At 30.1% G+C, this 19,038-nt stretch overlaps 2 protein-coding genes across 2 annotated transcripts; one reads left to right on the top strand and one right to left on the bottom strand.

Moving 5' to 3' along the window:
* Positions 1-1,935: 1,935 nt before the first annotated feature.
* On the top strand, positions 1,936-6,860 carry AGD8 (ARF-GAP domain 8). The gene is made up of 7 exons (XM_068609923.2): positions 1,936-2,264; positions 2,444-2,562; positions 4,371-4,803; positions 4,927-5,184; positions 5,860-5,985; positions 6,445-6,543; positions 6,616-6,860. Exons 1-7 carry the CDS (start codon positions 2,196-2,198, stop codon positions 6,721-6,723), a joined length of 1,212 nt encoding a protein of 403 aa, XP_068466024.1. The 5' UTR covers positions 1,936-2,195; the 3' UTR covers positions 6,724-6,860.
* Positions 6,861-9,001: 2,141 nt separating this feature from the next.
* On the bottom strand, positions 9,002-9,997 carry LOC137808677 (uncharacterized). Its single transcript, XM_068609922.2, has one exon. It carries the CDS (start codon positions 9,940-9,942, stop codon positions 9,175-9,177), a length of 768 nt encoding a protein of 255 aa, XP_068466023.1. The 5' UTR covers positions 9,943-9,997; the 3' UTR covers positions 9,002-9,174.
* Between the last annotated feature and the right edge of the window lie 9,041 nt (positions 9,998-19,038).

The following is a 19,038-nucleotide window of genomic DNA, read 5'->3' as shown; positions in this document are numbered from 1 at the left end:
AGATATGTGTCTTGAAGTTGTGGATGTGGATATGGTCAATAGCGTCCCCTTTTTTTATATATCATAAGTATATTTGTGATATTGTTATTGATACTGGTTAGTTATCTATATCGGTTCTACAACTTTGATTGTTGTAAGTATACTTCTATTAGTCTTAAAAATAATTTAGTATATTCATATTTTATATTTAACATTATTTTTGTAATGTTTAAGGTATTTATATCACCTCTACATCAAGAAAAATAATGCTTATATTTATGGATTTCTTAATTCTATTGTCATTAAGAGTGTAGAAAATGAAGCGAGTAAAGTGCAAAGATACTTAATAGAGATATTTTAAAATTGAAGGAAAGAAGTGTATTTAACACCCTACTTGTATTAATAAGTATATAATTTTAAATTAAAGTTAATTAATTTATAATTTATTTATTATTAATAATATTACAACTTAAAGGGGTCATTAGTGCTTGCGGGTCATTATTCCTTATCATTTTCTCATGGTTCTCTAGTGTTAATTGCATAAAAAAAACTAACACTTTGTATTAGATGCATAAGTTTTTTATTCAATTATATTTCCTACCTTAATGATTAGTAGGAATTAATGAAAGTCTACTTTTATAGGACTATGGAGACTCATTTGAGATTGTGAGCTTTCCACCTATAACTAGGAAGAAGATCCTTCAACTTGTAACTAGAAATAAGATACAATTAATTCCACTCAATGTAAATTATTGTCACACCACTATATTATTATGGTAAAAAATATATATTAATTATTTGTATTTTAAATAGCCGTGTTCGTATCAATTTGGAAGTTATGAGTTAGAATATTATGTGATGAAACGTGCATACAATCATATATGCAAATATTATCGACTCATGAAGAGAGGTACACAAAATTTATTCAAATGCTTTAATTATTTAATTGTGAAATTTATTTTTTATTAATTGAGTAAATTTGTATGCCGCTACTCAACTACTCATCTCCATTGAAGGATAAAAATATAAAAAAATATTAGGATGTAATGAATTTTTTTTTAAGTGTTTCTGATAAGTTGTAAATTTTTTTAATTTATTTAAATATATAACTTAATGATATATTTATCCTTTTTATAATAATTATTAGATAATATCATTTAATTATTAAGTGAAGGTGGAGGGTTAGTAATGAACTAATAGTAAGTCATTCTTTCTATAACAGTTTTAAAAACATCTATCATTGAAAGTCCCTTACTATAACAATTGTCATAATAAATATACTTTTTTTTATGATGATTTTAGAAATTTTTGTTGTGGATTGTTTTTAAAATATATTTTTCAAATCTGAAATTCCAATTCCAAAATGAAAGACAGTTATAAAATTTTAAAAATTCATTAAATGCATATTAGAATTCATTGGGTGCAGGAACAAAAGCCTCCAATTATACTCTACAAAAGTCAGAAACTTTGGATTATAATTCTGCTTTATTTACAATCTCATAATGAAGAATATGCCAATCATTTAATTTAATCTCTATTTTAAAAATAAAAATAAAAAAATAGGTCAATGAATTAAAAAGTTGGTATAATTAAAAAAATTGACAATACACCACTTTAAATATTTTATTAAAAAGAATGAATTAATCCAAAAATTTATTATTATCTTTCTATTCTATAAATAAACTTATTATTATCAATAAATGTTATTGAATTTTTAATTAAAATATAATAAAATATTTTATTTAAATTTTAGATGTATTTGAAATGTTAAGGATCTTGTGTGTTTATCTTAATTATTTGAACGAGTTTTAAAATGATTGAATAGGAAAGCGAAAAAGAATTAAAATGGCAGTGGAAACGACGACGTTTAGGGGTCGTGGTTAGGGACAGCAACCATTCACCCACTTGGGAAAACGCAAAGCCCAACAACGCCACCATCCCTGATTTCTCTGGAGGGCAGTTCCGTCATTTCATTATTTCGCCATTAAAAGGTCCTTTTTAAGAGAAGCAAAATAAATAAATATATGCACAAACGCTGAAACGCAACAACACTGTGGTTTTCTCTGCAAATTTTCTTCCCTCATTCTCTATTGCTCAGGTGGTGTTTCTCTTCCCCCAAGCACCCCTGAGATTCATTTGCGGAAAGCTTAAAAACAAAATAAATTTTCAATTCCAGTCTTAAATTTCGTTCCGTTTTTTTCTCTTTTCATCTTCCAATGGCGTCCGATGCCTTCACCGACAAGAACATTGTCTTCAGGAAACTCAAGGCCAAGTCTGAAAATAAGGTTTGTTTTCTGATTTTTTTTTTTCTATTTAATTCTATCGCTCATTTTCTGATTTCTCTTTATTAGCTCTGGAATTTTCGATTCTGCTTTCTGATTTACGAGATCTGGTTTCAGATCTGCGTTTCCCGTGCTCCTGTGTAGATCTTTTAATTTCTGTGTCTTTTTTTTTGTGTTTTCAGATGTGTTTCGATTGCAATGCGAAGAACCCTACCTGGGCGTCCGTCACGTATGGGATCTTCCTCTGCATCGATTGCTCCGCCGTTCATCGAAGTCTCGGCGTGCACATCAGCTTCGTGAGGTAAGGTGTTGATGATATTTTTTTAATGGTGAATCTGTTCGTTGGGTTTTGTTTGCGGAAATTGTTAGTTTGTATCGTATGGCTGATTCTGTATTGGGAATGTTGTATGGTGTTTTGGTGGGGGTGAATGTTTGTGCGGATGAATTTACAGTACTGCGTTGTATTGCTCTGTTGTGTTGTCATTTAGAGATTTCCCCAAGCCAAATTGGTTAAAAACTTGAATAATGAATGAAACCAGACTCCGGTGTTTGGTCTCTAGTACGAGTTTTGCAACAAGAATAACAGGAGCCTTATTCCATTAGGTGATGCAATCCTTGCTTGCATCTTCTTGCTTCGTTTGGTTTGCTATTTTGTTGAGGTGGGTTATATGGATTGCATGATGCCATTTAACTCGGTAAAGAAAAAAAAATCAAATTCTAAATAATTTTCTACAGTGTCCTTCTTCAACCAAAACTTCTACTTCTTCCTTAATCTTCTCGGTCCATTCATGTTTACTTCCTTTTCGTATGTTTGGAAAAATTATTAATTCTACATCTCCATTCCCTGTACCAAGTTTTGTTAAAACTCAGCAAAAAGCTTTGAATCATGCCTCACTTGCAGCTTTTCTTGCCTTATTTTGGCCTTTCGGTGTTTTGTCCAGTTTGCATCATAATTGCACTTGCACATTTGAGTGGCGAGACCTAGAGACTCCCTTTTAAACACTTCCAGTCCACAAAGATTCTTTATTTTCTTGAACACTTTTATTTCACCTCTAAGATTTTCTATTACTCTTGAGCCACAAGCCAATTGATTCTTAGATTTGTAATTTGTCAAGTTTTTGTTCAGGACTCTTGATATGAATGTCATATGCTGTGTGCAGTAAGGCTCTCACCTACAATCGCCTTGCAAGCTCTTTTATTAGAACTCCTCAAAAGCTTTGAACCATGCCTCAAACATGATTCAAATCACGTAAGATACAGGTCTTATGTTTATTGATAGTTTGAAGTGCAAGGCTTTTAATGGAAATCAGGATAACATGGGGTATAATTTGGGATTTATAGTAATGTGATTTGGAGATAACCTTTATCTTGGGGAATTTTAATTTTATATTCAAAGCATGTAACTCTTTTTATGAATTTTTCTTTTCAAGTTTAGTAATAATCCTTGGACAGACTTTGTCCTCGCATAGTTGAAAGGGACCCCTATGTGGTTCCTTCAGAAAAAGGTTATGGTGGAACCTGGGGATTATCCAGTGGTTTGGATGATATTTTGTGTTTGCGAGGATGAAGCCTGGATAGTATCGTTATTATTTCTGATTCCCTTTTATTATTTTCCATTAGATTATTCAGTCAAGAGATGAGTTTGTGGTTTGATAGGATAAATTATGCTATGTAGTTATTATTTACTCGGGTCTTTGAGGATAAGGATTTAAAGTGGAGCAACTGAATATAATTGAAAATAAATGGAACCAATCGTGGAATTATCAGATACTAGTTGGTTTTTTAGGGACATGTGTCTGGAAAAGTTTGGGCTGTAGACATTTGTTTTAAGAAAACATGATTACTCAATCTAAAGAGGCTTTATTTGTATATTCAATGAGCTCCACGGAGCTTTGCATATTTATTATGTTATTGAACTTTCCAAGAGTAATTTGAAATACTTACCAGTTTTATCAGTAAATATAAATTTCACTTCCTGTTCCTGTGCATCTTTATTTTGTCTATGGTTATTCTGTGAATCATTCTTCAACAACAGGTAGGTAGGAAGGTGTTGCATATAATGAACACAAAGATTGACAGCTGATTAACTATATGCTATTCTATATGTAGGTCTACAAATTTAGACTCATGGAGTACTGAGCAATTAAAAATGATGAGCTTTGGAGGAAACAATCGTGCACAGGTTTTCTTTAAGCAACATGGTTGGACTGATGGTGGCAAAATAGAGGCTAAATTCACATCCAGAGCTGCAGACTTGTATAGGCAAATTCTTTCAAAGGAAGTGGCTAAAAGTATGGCTGAAGATGGAGGCTTGCCTTCATCACCTGTTGCTTCTCAGTCTTCCCAGGGTGTTAATGGGCTTCCTGAAGTCAGGACCAATGAAGTGCCAAAAGAAAACACTCGGGAGAAGCCTGAAAAGCCTGAGAGCACTTCTTCACCTAGGGCTTCTCACTCAGTAATTTCAAGTACTGTCAAGAAACCTATTGGTGCTAAAAAAGCTGGGAAGAGTGGGGGGCTTGGTGCTCGTAAACTCACTAAAAAGGTATGCAAACAGTTCTCTTTTTTTGCAGATGTATGCTAGAAGTCCTGTTAGTTTTTCATTATCTCCTACACTATTTTAATTTGATGACATTAATTATTGATAAATTATCCTCATGAAATGCAGCCAAGTGAGTCTCTCTATGAGCAGAAGCCTGAGGAAGCCCCTGCTCCTGTTCCATCCTCAACAAACAATATGCCTTCTGGACCATCTCCGACATCTCGGTTTGAGTATGTAGAAAATGTCCAGTCATCTGAGTTGAACAGTGGAGGTTCACATGTGATGAGTCATGTGTCTCCACCAAAGTCATCAAGCTTTTTTGCAGACTTTGGAATGGATGGTGGCTTTCCAAAGAAATCTGGGCCAAGCTCCTCCAAAGTGCAAGTAAGCCACCTGCATCTTTTGCCCCTGAAATGTAATTTCTTATGAATATAGTTGGTATACATATGAATATCTTGTTCCATTCACTTCAATGTTTTTTACAACATAAACATCCATCGAAATGCTGCTAGCATGGTCAACAATTGAAGAAAGTGCTACCTTGCTTGCCTTTTCTAAAATGGAAAAGTTAGCATACACATAGAATAGTGTATTAAATTGCATTCTATGTTAACAATCACAAACATATTAGCATTTAAAGTATGTCAGTATAAAAAACCAGGAGACTTATTTTTGGTCATAGTTCAGATGTTGTGTGCTATATTTTGTTAATGATATCATCATAACTATGTTGCATCACATAAACCAGATGTGGGGCCATTTAAAATTGTCTGTTTTAATATTAATTAAAACTAAAATAGTTTAAATAGAAATATTAATTATTACCGTTTAGGCAGAAAGATATTCGGCAAACTAATATTGTTCCTACCAAATCTTGATGACTTTTCTATTTTTATTCAGAAAATATCTACATACATGTTTGAAATTCCTGTTACCCGTGAGCATTCATTTATCTTCTCTGACTTAAATACATGTGGCCAATCATCTGTAAAACTGTGTTGTTTGTTTAAGAAATTCGTTTAACCTACACCTTATATTACTTTCCCATGTATTCTTAAGATTCAGGAATCTGACGAGGCAAGAAGGAAGTTCTCAAATGCCAAATCTATTTCATCATCCCAATTTTTTGGGGATCATACCAAAGCTACAGATTTGGATTCTCAAGCTTCTTTGTCTAAGTTTTCGGTATGTAACCTTTCTTTTAATAATTGGCTGGAACATATAGTGTGAATATACAATTTTGTTGTAGATCTCTGATAATTTTTCCTATTCAAGCTCCGAAACAATTCAACATTGCCAGCTCGTTGATTCAAATTTGTGTAATTGTGAATCATATGATGTCGATAGCAATGTGTTCATATGCTTGGGGTTAACTTATTTCATCGATTATGTCCCCTTTGTTGTGTGATTTCACTGATAGATATGTTGAAGGATTGTGAAGCTTCATTCAGTTGATTATCTGTTTTATTTATTCGTAATCTCTTCTACTGACCAAATTTCCTCGTTTTTGGGACTTAATGATTATTGTTTGATGTACTGTTCTAGATGAGTTGTTGCCAACTTGATTAAATTCTTAATTGAAGTTATTCTGTCTTTTGTTTCAAAGGTGATACTTGACGCTGTTTAGCCTCTTGTTAATTCCAGGGTTCGAGTGCCATCTCCAGTGCTGATCTTTTTGGTGACTCAAGAGACAATGCCATTGATCTTACTGCCAGTGACCTCCTCAATCGATTATCTTTCCAGGTATTCATGTGATTTTTCATTCGAACAATGAAATGTTAAAAGTATTGACGTTGGATGGGTTCTGTTCTGCAGGCACAACAGGACATCTCTTCCCTTAAGAACATTGCAGGAGAGACTGGAAAGAAGCTAAGCACATTGGCCTCCACATTGATGACGGATCTTCAGGACCGAATCCTCTAAAAGTGTATGCTTCTGTATTTAAGAGAGAATCTTTGGAGTTTGTTACATATGCCAGCCAATTATGTTTTAAATGTAATAGAAGAGTTAAATACACAATTCTTTGACAAAAATAAGATACTATATTTTCAGGCTTGTCATATAGACTGGAGTTTTTTTATTTTGTACAACAGATATTGCGTAGATGTTTTGCTATTATTTTAGATCTCTTTTATGTTGGGTTAGTCGATACCAGTTTGTCATGAACTCTTTGAGGTCTGTTATCTTCTATCTGTCAAACACTTTTCTTGTCTATTATGAACATATTACCTTTTACCCTTCCATGCACTACACATCATTTATCTTGGAAATAATAGGATATACCATCTGAAACAATATATACAAATTCTTAAACCACGATGAGTATATCATTGTAATTGCTCTATTCCAAATTAAAATCACATATATTAGTCATTGTCAAAATAACATTATATATTATTCTCATTATAATAAAAGTATTAGTGTTTTATAAATTAGATACCTCATTAATAAGTATGGGTAAAGTATTTTTGAGTAACAAATATACGTTATCGAGAAATTTTTAAATACTTCAAAATTTCCTTCATTTAAAAAATAACTACACAAATTAATTTAAACTTCTTAAATGTTAAGTTCAAGATTTTTACAAGGTAATTTAATTTTAATATTTTTTTAAAAAATATCACGACATAATCTATTTGTTTCAATAGAAAAAAAGAAATGAAGGATGTATTTTTATTTAGTAATTGATAATTTTTAAATTGAAACACATAGATTAGCATTTTGTAGTGATTAAAAATAATAAATTTATGCTTAGTCGCTCTGTTGCCCATAAGCCACTTGTGTTAGATTTATTGCATTAAGAGAATTAGTCGGCACTTGCATTTAAGGAAAATGTGCAATTTTGTTTAGAATGTATGAAAACGGGTAGATCTTAAAAAAATTATAGGGGTATAGCTTGGAAATACTACTCTAAAAAGGAAGTCTTTAAAATATAATATTACTAGAGTATGAACTCAATTAAAGTACTTAAAAATTTATAACTTGAAAAATATAATATCAAAACGATGAAAAATAGAGAGAAGTATACACATAATTTATAATGATTCATCCAATAATAATATTAACTTTAGTCCTCTTAAACAGATTATTTAAGAGTTAGATTAGTGAGTTTGTCTATTTTTTTTAACGGATCGTGGACACATAATTCATCCACATTACCACCCCTAAAAGTACTTACCTTTCTATTAATATCAGTAAAAGTCCAAAAATACTTCTTCTATTTCGATAAAACACAAAGAATTGCACCACAAACATGAAAGCCAAAGTTGGAAAGCACGTTAATGAAGCCCTCACAAGAGCTCTAAAAAAGAGTAAAACTATTTTGAAACTGAAAGCATAAGAAGCATCAATTGATAAAAACAATATTTCCTATCATTTATAATAGTTTTTGAGCTAGTGTTTTAGCTAATCAATACTAATTTAAACCATTTTAATATTTTTAATTCATTCCAAAATGTATCCTTAACTCGGCGAACCAGAACTATCAATGGTTAAAACACTACCACATTCTTATAGAATTTTTAAGATCAAGAATTCATTTAGTTAATAATAATAATATTGAAATTTATTTTAAATATCAATTTAGATATAATTACATTTGGATATTCTTCTCTTCCCGTCGTAATAATTTGTAATGCTTCTTTGTCTGTATCTACCATTTGCTTAATTTATATTATGTAGTTTTGTTATATCCGTTGTCACATTGATTAACAAATATTATGTATATTTATTGAATATATCCACTAGAAACAATAATTTTATATAGTATATAACTGAGTGATCTTATAAATCACTTTTAAGCTTTTAAGATTAAAATTCATATTCATATTTTTAATATGATATTAAAGTCATCTAGACTTTATTATAACGAATTTAACAAATATTATGTATATTTATTGAATATTTCCACTACAAATAATAATTTTATATGATATATTATAAATTACTTAATATTAAAGTCATCTAAAAGTTTATCAGGTTATCCTAATTGAATGTAAGGAATATATAAAGGTTGAGTTAAATTTAAGAATTATTTTTTATTTTTTTAATAAATTTGAATATAAGAAAAAATAATGATATCTTGACCAGTTATATATTATTATTTTAATATTATTTTATATTATTTAATTTTAAATCTATCTTTTGTTATAAATATTTATTTTTACAATAAGAAATAACATAAATAGATGAAAAAAAGAGATAGAAAGGAGTGGATGTTTTGCTTTGACGTGAGATTTTAACAGACATGGAAGCATATTATAGTCCAATTTCAGTGATTTATAAGAATCCTGCTAACCATATCTTATTCTTCTTTTACTACTATGGTTAGAAGGACCCACATATTCTTTTTCAACATTCTTTTTCATGCAAAGCTCAGGGATAGTAACCACCATGCCCACCACCTTCACCCCCACCGGCACCACCTCCATAACCCCCTCCATGTGCGCCTCCCCCACCATAACCTCCTCCACCACCGCCACCAGACCCACCGCCACCGCCCCCAGCTGCTCCACCTCCATATCCTCCGCCTGATCCTCCACCACTACCGTATCCACCTCCACCGGGGCCGACACCCCCACCGCCACCGCCACCACTTCCACCACCACCTCCATATCCACCACCATGCTCTCCACCATATCCACCACCCGCTCCACCTCCTTCGCCAGCTCCATATCCCCCACCAGCACCTCCTGCACCACCACCGCCTCCACTGCCACCTCCGCCACCGCCAGCATACCCACCCCCATGAGCTCCACCCCCTCCGTACCCTTCACCACCTCCTTTTCCGGCTCCTCCTCCATATCCGCCACCGGCAACACCGCCAGAGCCACCACCGCCTCCACTTCCTCCCCCACCACCATGACCACCGCCCGCTGCTCCATATCCTCCACCTGCACCTTCACCTCCACCAGCTCCTCCTCCATAACCACCTACGCCATGCTCTCCAGCGCCTCCGTATCCTCCACCTCCACCTGAACCTCCACCACCTCCGTAGCCTCCTCCCGCAACACCGATGTCACCATGGACAGCACCACCAATGCCGTGACCTAAACCAATGGTGAGGAGTGTTCTTGCAGCGGAGCATATGCCTACACTCAAAAACGCAAAGAAAAGAATGGTGACAAGTTTGGAAGTAGCCATGTTATATGAGAAAGTGTTGAAGTCCCACACTCATGAGGTTTTAGAATTTGTGAGGTGGGTATATATAGGAATGGTAGTGGGCCATTACACTGCAAAATCGTGTTTTTATATACACTAAATTAACCTTACCTTCCACCTTTCGTCTAATACTTTGATATCCTTAAAGTTATGTATGATTTTTATTAGATGAATGTAAAAATAAATATATATAATAAAAGATAAATTTATAATTAAATAATATAAAAAATATTAAAATAATAATATCATGTATTATAACACGCTTCTTGAATAGTTGTTGGCGTTTAGAAAACTATTGAGAAGATTTGTTTTCTTCCTTATTGTATGGTAATGTTATTCAACTTTTTTTCTTGCTCGTTCCTCACCTTTTCTTTTTAGCCTTGGTTCTCGGTCTTTTAGTGATTTTCGAATGAGAGTACTTGCAGAAGTCACTCCTACACTCAAGTCAGCAAAAGGAGTTTGACATTCGGTTGTTAGAGTACTATAGATAATGACATACCTCATTCTTGTCATTTGTGTTATTTATATTACCTTACTGGTCTTTTCTTATTAGGCTGGATTAGGAAATTTGACCGCGATTAGAGTCACATTACCTAGTTTCTAATCATGAATTAATTTCATTGACCATGCTTAAGCGTATGCTGTCGGTCGACCTTATAGACGTAGACCTTAAGGACTCGATCGGTCCAGTGATGAAACTGAGATATGACATCGATCATATATATGTAATTGCACATATTAAAGTAACTTATTAAAAAAATTTATTATATATTATTACATACATATTACTTAAGATTACATATTTGTAGATCACATATAATACATTCTCTGATCCACTAAAACTTTATTTTAGTATTTAACGGATAAATTTTTCAATTAATAAAATACTGTTTATTTTTTGTATTTAAGAAAATAAAACTTTCTTTTTATCATTTCTATCCATATACACCTGCTTTATTAAAAATTAGGTGATCACCTTTTCAAATAACACACTTAGGCGGTAGAATAAGAATAAAATGTTTTTTTTTTCTCAATAAATTAACATGTTTCGATTTTTAGTATTTACTTCTTTTGGCTTTTTTATGTCAAATTTTTGTTCTATTATTGTTATTATCAAACATTCGGTAATAGTTTATGTGTTTAACGTAAGGCCTTAAAATTTTTAAATCATTAAAATAAATCTATTCACCCTTAAATGGATTTTAAGGACAAAATAATATTTTTTGAAGAGATACAAATAAAAAAAATGGTACAAATATCAAGAGTAATTTAAGACTAAAAATAACAATTTAAAAAAATTGTTTTTCTGAGAACTAAAATATATTTATTTTATAAGAACTAAAAACATATTAAAAGTAATCATATATGTAGACATTTTAACATACTAAACACTTCATATTTATAATTTTCTTTCTTCTCTCTTTATCTCGTGTTAAATATGTATTGATGTGTTTTTTTTAATAATTAAATTTGTGGTGGTGCCAAGCACATGTGGAGAATAGTGTGCTTTTGCTGTCACCCATTATTCTCATTAGCCTCATCAACAGCTTCTTATTATAAACTATAAACCTAATTTCTACTATCAGATAGAGCACTTATTTCGTATTTTCATGGATTTCCTACTCATTCACTTATATCATGTTCACACTTACCACCATTGCTTCGTTCAAAAAAACAAATATCATTTTTATTACGAAATTAAATTTAACCTAACTCAATCTCATTTCTTGCTCTTGATAAGACAAAAGGTTGATCTTTGAATAGGAAAAAGAGTGGATCCGCGGGGTCCCAAATGAATTGGCTTATTCGAAAAAAGTCCCGTTCTTTGGAAGATCTATCTCGTGTCTGGTACTGCATGGTTCCACCCTGCAAGAACTCTGAATCATTCTCTTGAAGCTCATCCTCTTTACCAACTCGTGCGTGGAGATATATGTTATGGGTGGTCCAATAACGGTCTGATGGCGGGTGGCCTGATAAACCCAACAAATGCTCGCTAGGATAGGCTCTGATACCATGTTAAGAAGTGGGTTTTAAGCCTAACTCAACCTCATAAAACCGGCTCAATGAAGTGAGGTTTGCACCCACTTATATATTATAAAAGGCTCTAATATCTAGTCGATGTGGATTTCCAACATTAAGTCGATGTGGATTTCCAACATTAAAAACTTGAAGAATAAGTTAGTGTTCTAGCTGTTAATAATTAGTTGTTGAAGACAAGTGGAGAGAAGAAGAAGGAAATGGCATAGGGGTGTCTGCAATTCTCTATGAGAACTTGAATGATTTTGGAGTTGACAGTAGTTTGTAGTACGTAGGAGTTTGTTGTGTGTCTTATTTTGTTTCCACTATGTTGTGTTATGCTTCTTGTCTAATCTTCTAGAGAAGGAAGAAAAAGGAAAATGCAGTATTTTCATATGCTAAAGTGGCGTCCAGCCCAACATTCATTAAGGAAATTTCTTACACCATTCACCACACTTCAACAACACTTGTTTATTTAAAATTTGGTCTCTCATTTCTCTGTATAAGACATTAACTAAGTAACTTTTTTCTCTCCAATGATATCCCAATTCACTGAAACATAGAAAAAAAAAGGATAATATAGAAAATACGACTCATTTTGTTTTATGAATTCAACAACTTATTAACAAAAATTATGTAATTTTCTCTATATATTTAAGTTTAGATAATAAATTAAATGGAATGTATTTTTCAAAGAAGTTTAATAATTATTCATTATTCTATTTTTATCGAAATGATTTTTCAATAAATTTCTCATGTCGAGTTATGATTTCGAAATATGATAATCGAATTTATCGAGGATGAGGATAATTTTAGCAAAAAAATATTCTTTAAAGCTTAAATTAGTAGTAGCATATGAAATTATAATTACATAAGCAAGTGAGTAATTTTTGTGAGATTGATCTGTATTTATAGATGTATAATTATCAACAAATATTTGTTGACGGATCTAAGATTGAAAGATTTGATACCTGATATGCTTATCCATCGGTAAACTTCGTTGGTAATGTATAAATTGTTAATCTGACATGAAACTGTACTCCTCTTTCTAAGTCTAGGAATGAAATGAACATAAAGATTGTTAAAGAACGTTTTATGTATGCATCAATATAGAAGGTAAGACTTAATATATTTATGTCTTGTCTTTAATTATGATCAATAAGTTTCCTCAAATAAATGAATCATTGACATAGTAAAGTGATACTCTTACTGCTTCTTCTCAATTTGGTTGAAGCTGTTTAAATCAACTGTAATCAGAAATTTGTCTTCCAAAACATGTTGATGGGTATTTGTCCATTCTGTATAACCACATATACTGTAGTGATGAACTTCTGAAATAGTTGGCTTAAAATTAAGCTATAAAATGTGCATGCATGCATACATTTCCCACCCTTTTCCACATCATATTTTTAGCCAAATTAAGCAAATAAACGCACTTGCTTTTATTTCAAGGGTGTTACATGTATAAGAATAGAGTTTTGTTTTCTCCAAACGAACTCAAAACGTACAAGGTTACTTTGTAAAAAGAGTTATATACTAAACCCTTTCATGTTGCAGGACAAACTATCCACCACCCAATTTGTTTCCTAAGAACTTTATCCTGAACAAAGTGAACATTTAATTCAAAATGTTTGGTTCTTCAGTACATGTTAGGGTTATTTGCTAACAAAGTTACAAAGAACATTTTTTTATTGTTTAGTTGAGCTTTGTATGTCTTGTTTGCTACAATACTAACTATTAAGATGTTACTTCTTATATACGACAATAATTTATGAAGATTTATTTTACTCTAGAAATAGGGGGTTGAATGGAGTCCACACTTAATTCGCACAATATTAACCAACAAAAACCAATAAGTAAACAAGTAATATAAAGAGAGACACATACTTTAAGAGTCTTTCACTATCAAGTATTTTCTACACCTCTATAGGTTACCAGTATTTTACACCTTTGCAAGTTACAAGTATTCTCAACCTCTTCAGGTTCACCCAATATTCTCAATCTCTCGGGTACCCCAAGTATTCTAACCTCTTTAGGTACAATGTCTCAATCTCCCGCTACGATTAAAGATATCTCAATACAATGAGAAAAGTTATTGTTCAAAGAGAATCAAACAAGGCTCACTGGATATACTTCACACTGGTGAAGAATTTACAATGGTTTGCACACTACCCAATCTTAGAGGTTGCTCTCAAATAGTAGATATGAAATGTATGCTCAATTCTAAGACACAACTACATAGGTTTTTCTATGCACTTGGGTATTTCGTATGACAAGCGTATGTAATGTGTTATTCTATTCTTCACCGTAGAGGTCTTTATATAAACTTTTGAATATGAATGTTGTAGCTTTAGGTTTCTTCAATTCCATATAGTCATTACATCTTTGATATAGAAACTTTTGCTCTGAGTGTTTAAAACTCTTGAAAGACTTTCTTTATCTTCAATCAATATGAAAGTTGACACTCGAATCTTCATTACTTCAGTATCTATTCAATTAGCCACATTATTTTTTCTCTTCAATGCATTAGACGCTGGATATGAAAACTTATGTTTTGGTGTTATTTTCACTTTTTGAATCTCTTGAAACATTTCGAAATAAAGTTACTTTAATTGTATTGATGTAGACGTTACTTGTATGGTAGTTTCCGTGCGTTTAATGTTTACAAACATATGCATCTACTTTGAATTGTCCAAGAGATTTACATCTTAGAAAAGCCTATCACAATATTATAAATGATGAAAACACTATAATGATGTTACAAATTATGAAATAATAAAAACTATGAGATTTGAGACACAATTAGTTATCACGATATTAAAATGTTTCACATAACAAGGATGATATGAATAATTTTGTTTGCAATGTTTTTAATTTCTATTTCTATGAGAGTGTGAGTTAAATCATAATTGTAATTTTAGAAGTTATAAAGTCGAAGATATGAAATCCAAAGTTAGGATTTATCCCTTTAAGAAAAGAGTTGATATGCATATTGGAGAGTTTTGTGAAAGTGGGAAATTGTTTTATAAAGTAGTGATTAATAGTGAGTGGGTTGGTGTATGTAAATGAGTAGCCATAGTTTAATAAGCATGAAGCTGCTACTATACTTGGTGACATGAGTGTCTATAGTGGAATATCACCTACAAAATGCTTGCGTGGGACCCTCCATTTTCTTCTGTTTCTTTAGTGCCTTCCCCCTTTTTTCTCTACACAAAAAAAACTTACTGGGATTATTTTTTATTATAATAATTATTGTTGTGATACTTATTAATCCACAACTTCACTTTTCTAGAGATAGTAGTGCAAGGACTTTGTGCCAATTTATTTCTCTTTAAACTTTCTTTTTAATAGAATTCAAAACACATTACAATAAAATTATTAAATAAAAATCAAATCAATTTTAAATATAAAAAAAATATTAATTATTATATTTATTAAAATAGATATTATTTTAAAAATTAAAAAATTATTTGTTTCTAAATTAGTTTATACTATTATTTAACATGAAAATTTAAAAAAAAAATATAAAAAAAATAATTTCTATTATTAATAAATAATTTTTAAATTGATATCTAATTAGCTATCAAGGTTTTTCTACCAAATTTAGAATATAAATATTCAGTAGTTAAAATCATGAAAGCTAATTAGATACCAATTTAGAAACTATTTGTCAATAATAAAAATAATTTAAAAATTAATAATTTTTTAGTTTTTATAATAATATTTAATTTAATCAATATAAAAACTAATTATTTTTAATATCTAAAATTATTTTTAATAGTGTCAGTTAAAAAGTAACTCACTACACATTTCTTTCTTCCAACACCTATATTTTCATATATTTTCATGATTATTGTAAACCAATATATTTGAGTAGTATCATGACGTCTAATTACACACCTTTTAATCTATATTCATTTATAATATATTGATTATATCATTTGAGTTAAAATTTTATGGAGTTTATTTCACCACACACATGATACGGCTAATTACACACCTTTTAATCTATATTCATTTATAATATATCGATTATATCATTTAAGTCATAATTTTATGGAGTTTATTTCACCACACACATACTGATCTCATCTCATTTTCACATGATTAACCATTTCATATGATATGTCAAATAAAATTATATCATATTGCAGTGTTTCCTTAATTAATAATTAAATATCCATAATAATAATTTATATTAATTATTCCATATAAACAGGAAAAAGGGCTAAAATATTGAGAATAAATATGCAAATTGACATTCTATTTCAAAACTATTATATTATTATAAAATACTTTATTTTGAAATTTTGCATCACTTGAAATAATTTAACTGTAATCCAATAATATTTATTATAATTTCAATAGATTTGGACCTAATTTATATTTTTTTATGTTGCCTTCGGGTTAGGTAGTGTGTGTTTATACACGGGTTAATTCTTAGTGCACCCGATGAATTGTGATTTTCACCCAATCCAGTTTTTAATTTTTAAAAAATTTCATTTTAAAATTAAAAATGTGGAATAAAAAAATACATTCAGAAAAATAAATTTGGAATAGATTTTTGCGTTAAAGAAATGAAATTCTACAATAATATTAGAAAATCAAAATCCTATTTAAAAAATCAGTTATAAAATATAAAAATACATTTAAAAAAGAGAAATCTTAAAAATGTGTACTAAAAAAAGGATTCCAAAATCTAGAGAAGTGTTCAGAAAATCCAAATTCTGAAATCATATTCCAGAAAAATAATTCGATAATATATTTTGATCCACATCCCTTTTATTTAAAGATATTTTTGTGATTTCAAATAAATATTGGATACCGATCACAATTTATGGGGTGCATGAAGTAATTGCTTTATATACTTTCTAAGACTATTCAATAGAATGTAGTTTTTTTTTTATAATAGAACCAATGTTCAATCCCCATTTTACAATATTAATTCACACATTTAAATTTGAATTTGTAGTGGGGTTATTAACCTGACAAAAAGGTGCGTTAAAAATAATATTTTGAACTAAAATATTAAATAACTTAACTATATTAAATTAATAAAACTAAATTATTTTAAGTATAACTATTCTATACAATATATTAACGCTAAACCCTAAAAATACTAAATATTATAATGAAATAATTCTGTTCAATGTGATTTTCTCTGTTATATATCATAGCTGAAATATTTATAGAAAGAACATTTTCTTTGGGCAATGGTCTAGCTACGAAAATCTCAATAACCAAAAAATTGTAATGTGTAAATATTCAATAATTTACTTTTTTTTTATAATCTTGCCGTTGAATTACAATTATATATACTATGTAGTCAAATATTAAAAAAAAATATAATTCATTACTTCTATATATTTATAGAATTATATATTACATCTTATAGTTATCAAATAATTTTATATTTTGAAAAGGTGTTGGATACTTGGATATAAGCTTGCTAACTTAGACTTTATTCATAAAGAATATTTTCATTGTTATAATAGATTTTCATTTAGTCTTTTTTTAGAGTTTTTTTTATTAATAGGTATAAATTACCTTTTTTTGTTAATATATGGACTTTGATCTAATTCTCCTATATTTTTTTTTATTTTTTTTTTCATGTGATGATAGATGATTGTTATTACTTGAGGTCTCAGTTTAACTGAGATATTAAGTTTCAACTTAGTTAAGATGTCAAGTTTCATAATGATACCTAATATGAGAGTGTTATAAAAAAACGTGGATATAAAGTCATAACTAGAGATTTAATTTATCTATAAAAAAATTACAGAATTTAAAAAATATATTATACCTCTTAATTATATTAAAAATAAATTAGATTGATATAATTTTCTTTTGACACGGTAATTTTTTTATGCTTATGTATCATCAAAATATGTGTGTTTTTTTTAGTAATCTTTTACAAATGATGTGTGAAATGAGATATTACTATAGGCATATTATTTGTAGAAATGAGACTGTGCTTGGTATATGATATGGCCCTATCCAAATTCCCATCAGCTTGAAGGACAACTCAGTTAACTTTGAGCCCACTTCATTTATAATCCTAACTTCTCTTGCAATCCCACACAAAATCATTAACATTGCTTTCTGTACCCCATGATTTCAAGTTACACTTCCATATAAATTCAAATTCAAATTTTATCATTCTGAAATTTGTATTATGAAAATAATACATCTTTTGTATTCTGTATTGTACATTTCTATATACATTTTTTTTCTAAGGGGCTTAATTCAATAGTATTTTTTTAATAAAAGATTTATTTATTTAATAGTAACAATATTCACATAAACTAATCACATAACATATTTATCATACACCATCATAATATCTCATATATTGTTTAAAGTTCTCATAGAATGTATTTTTTCAATTTAAAAATGTAAAACCTAAGTTTTTTTTATCGGCTAAACCCTAAATTCTAAACTCTAAAACCTAAGTACATAACAAAATTATCTAAAAATTATATTTCTATCACCTCCCCCGTACAACATGTTAATGTTTAGTGTAAACAACCCTCTCATTAATGATGCCATGAGTTAAGTGCCGCACACTTTAGGTTTTGTTCATGCTGGATTACTTTCTAACACATGTCCACCTCTCACAAGATGTTGAAATCCTTCTAAATATATCCTATATTCATTGAAATGACAATAGAAACTTAAAATATGAAAACAAATATCATGGTAAATGAAAAATAGATAAATTACTCACCCGACAAGCATGTTCCTACTATGATGTCGTGTGTCTTCATCATCCAAACTATGTGGCTGATAAATTTATTTTTACTCACACTTAAAACATTTTATCTTAACTTTCTTACGTTGTAATTGAGAATAAATTCACTGTTTTAATTGGAACTTACCCAATTGAGTTTAATTGGACCTTAATTGAGATTATTGATTAAATTCATATTTTTAAGCTCATTAACGTACTTGTCTTGTTTTAATGATATCTTGAATTATAAGTGATTTTTTCTATGGTTATGAAAAATTTGGATCTAAGCTTGATGAAGGAATAAAGTACTTTGAAGACTAATAAAGTAAGTT

The sequence above is a fragment of the Phaseolus vulgaris genome, chromosome 3, assembly GCF_051622355.1.
Source record: "Phaseolus vulgaris cultivar YP4 chromosome 3, ASM5162235v1, whole genome shotgun sequence".
Taxonomy (NCBI): domain Eukaryota; kingdom Viridiplantae; phylum Streptophyta; class Magnoliopsida; order Fabales; family Fabaceae; genus Phaseolus; species Phaseolus vulgaris.
Note: the sequence above shows the minus strand (reverse complement) of the source record. Positions and strands in the feature narration are given on the sequence as shown.